General features: G+C 64.1%; 1 protein-coding gene across 1 annotated transcript; it reads right to left on the bottom strand.

Annotated features, from left to right (window-relative positions):
* Positions 1-1398: 1398 nt before the first annotated feature.
* LOC111161071 (solute carrier family 35 member G3) lies at positions 1399-2439 on the bottom strand. The gene has a single exon (XM_022524538.1). The coding sequence runs from the start codon at positions 2437-2439 to the stop codon at positions 1399-1401; it is 1041 nt and encodes a 346-aa protein (XP_022380246.1).
* Between the last annotated feature and the right edge of the window lie 3586 nt (positions 2440-6025).

The following is a 6025-nucleotide window of genomic DNA, read 5'->3' as shown; positions in this document are numbered from 1 at the left end:
CTCGGCGCTTCTGAAGAGCGAGCTGGCCGAATGACGCCCTTTATAGACTCGCCCCTACATCCCCGCCCCTTCCTTTCCCGCCCTCCCTTGCGCTACGGGGTCGCCTGCGCCGGCCTGCACGGAGCGCGCTCCCGAGTCGTTTGTGGGCCCTCCTCGGCTCCCTGGTTGGGCGACCTTTAGAAGGGACGCGGGGGAGGGGAACGTGCTTTACCCCGCCGCCTGCCCGCTCTGCTCCCTCCCGCCCTGAGATTTAAGTTTAAAGAACCAAGGTGGAATACAGGCCACTTTTATTCTAGTTTGGACCGTGCTTTCGTCCTCAGCAGAAGTCTCCCATGAATATTTCCCCCCCCCTTCCCTCCGCTGGAAAATGGTCTGTTCTGCGAGTCGGTAATGAAGGAGGCGGGGCCGGCCGGATCCTCCCAAGAGGGTTCGGTGGGGGGGGGAGAGCGCCGGGGGCCGTTCTTGGTCATGAATATGCAGTATCCACGCTGAATATGCATGAACCGATCAAGATGGCGAGGCCAATCGCTTGTCCGGAAGTAGCTGGTATTTGTCGAGCGGCCTCCCAAGGAGCGCTGTACGGAACTCTGGCCCGGGAGCCCCCGGCCCGAGCCGCTCAGGGGACCTTCTCCGGAAGGAGGCTGGCCACTGTCCGGGAGACATCACGGGACCGCGACAATCCAGGAAAAGCAGATTAGCCACGGGGCGGGACACAGAAGTCCTGGGGGATTCAGGGTCAAGGCGTCTGAACGTTAGGAAATCCTACCCCCTTCCAGAATATTTCAGAAACCAGATTGGCGGGGGGAGGGGGGCAGGGATCCCAAGGGATTCTCCAATGAGAGCGGAGTAGGACTTTCACTCTCCTTCCAAAGCAGAGATGACACCAACTGCACAGCCACATTCAGAGTGATCCTTGTTTGATGTCAATGTCACGTCACCACGCGGGGGGGGAGGGGGAGGAGGCATAACCATGAGGGAAGGAAACCGTGTCTCGTGGTGGGGGGGAGGCACACTCCCTGACCCCAGCTGCTCGCTCTGTCCCTTTGCCTGAAACCCCCCCGCCAAACACTCCAGCCCCAATGCTCTTTCTGCTGCTGAGGGAAAAATCCTCCCCATGGCTCATGGCGGGCCTACCTCTCAGCCCCTCCGTTGGCTCCTTCGACCTCACTTGCCCTGTAGTTATGCCCTGATCCCCAAGCCCCAGCCTAGACATCACGTGTTTTGGTCCCCACGCTTGTTCCAAATCTAGGAAGAGCCCCTCTCCACCCCTGACTCCAAGGGGTGTCCCTCTCCGGTATCAGCTCTTTTCCGGTCGCTGCTTCTCCCATGTTTGTATTCCAGTCTCTCCTCCTCCTATTTCCCCCTGCCCCCCCAACCCCCAGGCTCTCCGGTCGGATCTCACTCCTCCACCTGCCCCTCCCTCTCACAGCTGAGGTTCTGGGCGGTGATGATGGCGATGCTGCCCAACACCACGCCTGCCCCCATGATGTCAGAAGGCGCCACGGTCTCATAGAGCACGTAATACTGCAGCATCAAGGCCACCACCACCTCGGAGTGCAGGACGGCGCACACCAGGGCAGGGTGGGCTTTCGTGACTGCATAGCTCACGCACACAAAGGAGACCAGGGCGAGGATCCCCACGGCCCCCACACAGCTCCAACTCAGAGGATCGCTGGGCAGCACAGGGGTCTGCAGTATGAAGAGGCCTGGCACCGAGCCCACCAGCCCCACCAAGCCAAACAGGAAGGCCACTGTTGGCAGGCAAGAGGGGAAGTCCAGGGAACGATAGACCAGGAGCCCCAGCGACAGTGCCAGGCCGCCCAGGAATGCGAGCACGTAGCCCAGGGCGGTGTAGAGGCCCGTGGTCCCCTCCTGCAGCGTCCCTAGTCCAGGTCCCACAATGATGATGAGTCCCAGGGTGCTGCCCAACAGACCACACCAGTCGTAGCCGCTGAGACCCTGACTCTCGAGGCAGAGGGCGAGGAGGGCGGAGCAGACGGTGGACGAGCCCTTGCGGACCGTGGCTGCGTTACCAGCAGGCACCACCTGAACCGCGCTGTAGGCGCACCCAATGCTGAGGACGTTGAGCAGGGCATGGAGGCAGGCCCGGCCCCGGACATCGGGAGGTCCCAACAGGGGGTCACCACGCACTTTCAGTAGCAGGGCAATGGGGAGGTGAAAGAGACAGCGACAGATGAGCAGCTCCAGCGAGGGTAAGCGGGAGGCCTGGTAAGCCATGCGGGAGAAGGGGCCCACAAAGCCAGCAGGCAGGCCCCCACCCAGCAGGGCCACGAGCAGGCCCTTGGTGGCATCAGAGGGCCGGCAGCGCTGGTGCGGGGGGAGACTGGCCGGAGTGGAGGGCGGCGATGGCTGGGTGAAGTCGGGCAGGTTGAAGTAAGGGTGATTGCCAGCCTGTGGGGGAGAAAGGAGCTGGGGCATTAGGGCAGCCGTAGCCCCGGGGAGCAGGGGGTGGGGTGAATGTCAGGGTGGGGTCTGCGACCTCAAGGGACAGTAGCGGGGTCGGGCTGTCTTGCTGAGAACCCTCGGGAGCTAGAAAGGGCCCGAAACTGGATGAAGGGGTACAGTGTGGGCCAGGGGCCTCTAAAGCAGGAAGCAGGGGGTAAGCGGTCTCCAAGTATCGTTTTTCTCTGGGTAAGCTGTTCCGAGGAGAAGAAAAGGGACCCAGGGGGGCTCTGTTGGTTTGGGGACGGGAAGGCAGCCTCAGATGCTGGGCGTTGGTGTGATGTCACAGGTTCCGCGGACGCCCGGGTATACCATTGTGAGTTTCATTTGTGGGAGTCTCCAGGACAGCTGGGAAAGTTTGAGGGGAAGAGACAAAAGGGAGCAGCCAGGAGCTCTGGGAAGGGGGCCATGCCCCCATGACCCCCACACTCACCATCTTTCCTTGGACTTCCTCCTCTACTCCTGGCTCAGGGGCCCTGGGCCCTTCGGAGCTCTAGCCCTTGTGACCTGGCTGGAGTGGGAGTGGGGTTCTTCCCTGGAACCTTCCTGAGGGCGGGGGGGGGGGGGTTCTTCCCTGGAACCTTCCTGGGGTGGGGGTGGGCCTAGTTTCTCATTGTTTCCAACCCGGCTGGCTCTCTGTCTGTCTGGCTCCGAAGATTGTCTCATTCCTTTTTTTTTTTTCTTTCCCTCCTGAGTAGCTCTGTGATGAGACTTCTTTGGCTTTATGTAACTTTGTTTATGTACGTCTCACCTTGTTTCGGAAAGGTTTTGCGGGAAGGAGCTCTAAGAGCTGGCTCCGGGGTCTCCCCAGCTCTGAATTTTTGAAGACCAGGGAGGAGTCTCTGGGACTGTCCCTCTGGAGTTTCAGGAATGCGTGTTTCTTCTGTGTGTGCTCGCACCTGGTGTGTTGGTGGTGGTGTCCCAGGAGGCGCACACCAAGGCCTCTGCATTTTTGCACGAATGTATAGATGTGGAGGTTTCTGCCGGTGGGGACAAAATTCGAGCTGCGTGTTCATCTGCACCGGTAGTCATTTCTGTCCGGCTGGGGCCTGCCTGGCCTGCAGCCTGGTGGGGGGCTCTGTGCCTTTCTGGGGAGGGGGGGGGGGTAAGTGCGTGTGTCCAGGGCCGGCCCCGTGAGTGTGCTGAGCCTCGGTCTGTGGGTCCCACTGGGCTGGATCGCAAGCCTGCCATGTTGTGTGTCTGCGGAGAGGGTGTGCGTGCCCTGGGCGCTGGGCCCCGCCGAATGAAGGGCGTGCAGGGCGCGGGGTGGGGTGGGGGGCGTCCTTTTGCCAGGGCGTGGGTGGTCGTCCGGGCCCGCGGGAGTGCCGCGGCCAGACCCGCGCCCGCTTGGGGTCCACCCGTCTGGCGGCACGGCGCGGCGCCGTTTCCGTCCCGGGATCCGTCCGGGCCGAGGCCGTCGGGCACGCTCTCCCCGGAGCCTGAGCCGGGAGCCCTGCGTCGGTGTCGGCTGCGCTGCGCCGGCCTCCTCTCCGCGGTGGCGGCGCTGGGGGGGTACTGTTTCCGGGGGTGGGGGTGGGGGTAGGACCGGGGCGGGGGGAGCCGATGATGTCAGCGGCGGCGGCGGCGGCGGCGGCGGCGGCGGGGCCGGGCCGGGGCCGGGCGCTGGGGGGGGCCGGGGCCGGAGCCGGAGCCGGAGCCAGAGCTGGAGGCGGGCGAAACCGGAGCGGCCGGGGGCGGCCACGGGGATGAGCCGGGCCTGGCGGACGCGGCGCCATCGCAGTCAGGTGGGCCCCGGGGCGAACCGGGCAGGGCCAGGGCGGACCGGAGCCAACAGCCGGGCCCCCTCCCCGCCTGCCCGGCGCCGCGGGGGCCCGAGCCGCGCTCCGCGCCGCGACCGCTCCCCTCTGGGGTTGACCTGGGGGCTCAGGGGTCGGGGGCTGAGTCTGGCCCCGCCTCCAGGCGCGCGCGGCGCTGGGGGGCGACTAAGGGGGCCCGGGTGCGGCGTCCGACCCGGCGGCGGCCCGGGGGCGCGATCGCCCAAGGCCGGGGAGGGGTTCGCGCTCCCTCCCCTCCCAAAGGGTTAATTCTGCAGCCCGGCGCCCCCCACCCCTCCGTGGGGCAGGTTGGGGGTGGGGTGGGGCGGGTGTGATCCCGGGCCGGCGCTGCAAGCTGCTGGGAGGGCGATGGCGTAGGAGCCAGGCAGAGAGGGGGAGGGGTGGGCCGCCCAGCGCCCCGGAGTTGGGGTGTGCGGGGTGCGCAGGGCGAGCAGGGGCCCCAGAGCCGCCGTGCCGTCGGGGCAGGGTTGTGACTGTGAGTCCCGGAGATTGTGTGTCTCCTGCTGTGTTGTGGGGCAAGGTAAACCTCTCCCCCGGCACCACCATTTGCTGGTCCCGCGGCCAGGGGTCCGGGTAGGGCCCTCCCTGAGCCACGGGAACAGATAGTCTTGTGGAGGGGTGTCCAGGGATGTGGGGCAGAATTACAAGAGGTGGCCCTGTGGCTCTGTGTGACAGGTCAGCATAGGAAAGCAGGGCACAATCCATGCGGAGTTTTGTCAGATGTGTGGTTTTATGTATGTTTGCTGCTGGCATGTGTTTTCTCGCACACATGAACTATTTATGAACTGTTGTTTTCTGCGCAGCTGGCGTGGTTAGGGTATGTGCTGTGGAGGGCACCTGCCAGCGGCGGGTATGTGCCGTCTGGAGGGGGCTGTTGTGTACCTCTGGGTCAGAAGGTGTCACGTCCAGGTCCCCTTTCTGTGCCCTGCTGAGGTGTGGCCCCATGTTGGCGAGGATGGCCCGCCCGCAGGGTTTGTGGGTCTGCGTGTTGAGTGAGCTGCACGGTGGGGGGAAGCAGGTCTAGAACTCAGGTCCCCAGGATCTGAGTGAGAAGCCCCCAGGGTGTGTCCCAGGTACTTGCAGGGCCACGGGCCCTGGGCTGGGGGAACATACAGGTTGTGTTTATGGAATCGTGGGCAGCCAGGCGAGGGCAAGGTTGTGTGTCTGTAACATTCTCTATGGGATTCTTTTGTGACGTTGTTTGTGGGAGCCTGTCCATGCTGTGGGGCTGGGAGGCGAGCCGGTCAGAAAACACTTGTGGGGAGGGAGGTGGCGTGACAAGGGTAATGTGGGCCTCAGCCCCGGGAGATCAGGCGCGAGCTGTGTGTGCGTGCCTGCCTTCCGTGTGGCTGAGCGGCCGTGTGGGGCTGCCGTAGGGATCTGTTATGAAGGAGGCAGCGAGATAAATATGGGGCAGAGCAAGGGCAGCAGGCAGGAGGCCTGGGTGTTGTTGGGGTGGCCCGGCCGGTCTTTGTGCGGGGTCCGTGTCAGGGTCACCGGGAGGAGAGGCCTGGCGGTGGCAAGGAAACTAAGCTTGGCCCCGGGTGGATTCTTGGCCGTGTTTACGTAAAGGCCGGGTGTGACTCTTGTCACTGACATGGAAAAAAGAAACACGAAGTTTTCAGTCCCCTCCTCCGGCTTCACCCTCCTCTCTGCCCCCTCCCCGCCGTACCTCTGCTTTTCCTGCTCTTCTGTGACGCACACGGGGCCGCTCCTGCCCCTGTGGAGGGGTCTGGGAATGGAATTCACTCACGAGGCAGATTGCT

The sequence above is a fragment of the Enhydra lutris genome, unplaced genomic scaffold (genome assembly GCF_002288905.1).
Source record: "Enhydra lutris kenyoni isolate GAN:26980312 unplaced genomic scaffold, ASM228890v2 scaffoldscaffold82, whole genome shotgun sequence".
NCBI classification, from domain to species: Eukaryota; Metazoa; Chordata; class Mammalia; order Carnivora; family Mustelidae; genus Enhydra; species Enhydra lutris.
The sequence above is the reverse complement of the archived record's forward strand: the minus strand, read 5'-3'. Positions and strand labels throughout refer to the sequence as shown.

Excerpts from the sequence above, each read along its gene's own strand:
- LOC111161071 (XM_022524538.1), bottom strand. The coding sequence starts at position 2,439 with ATGCCCCAGCTCCTTTCTCCCCCACAGGCTGGCAATCACCCTTACTTC.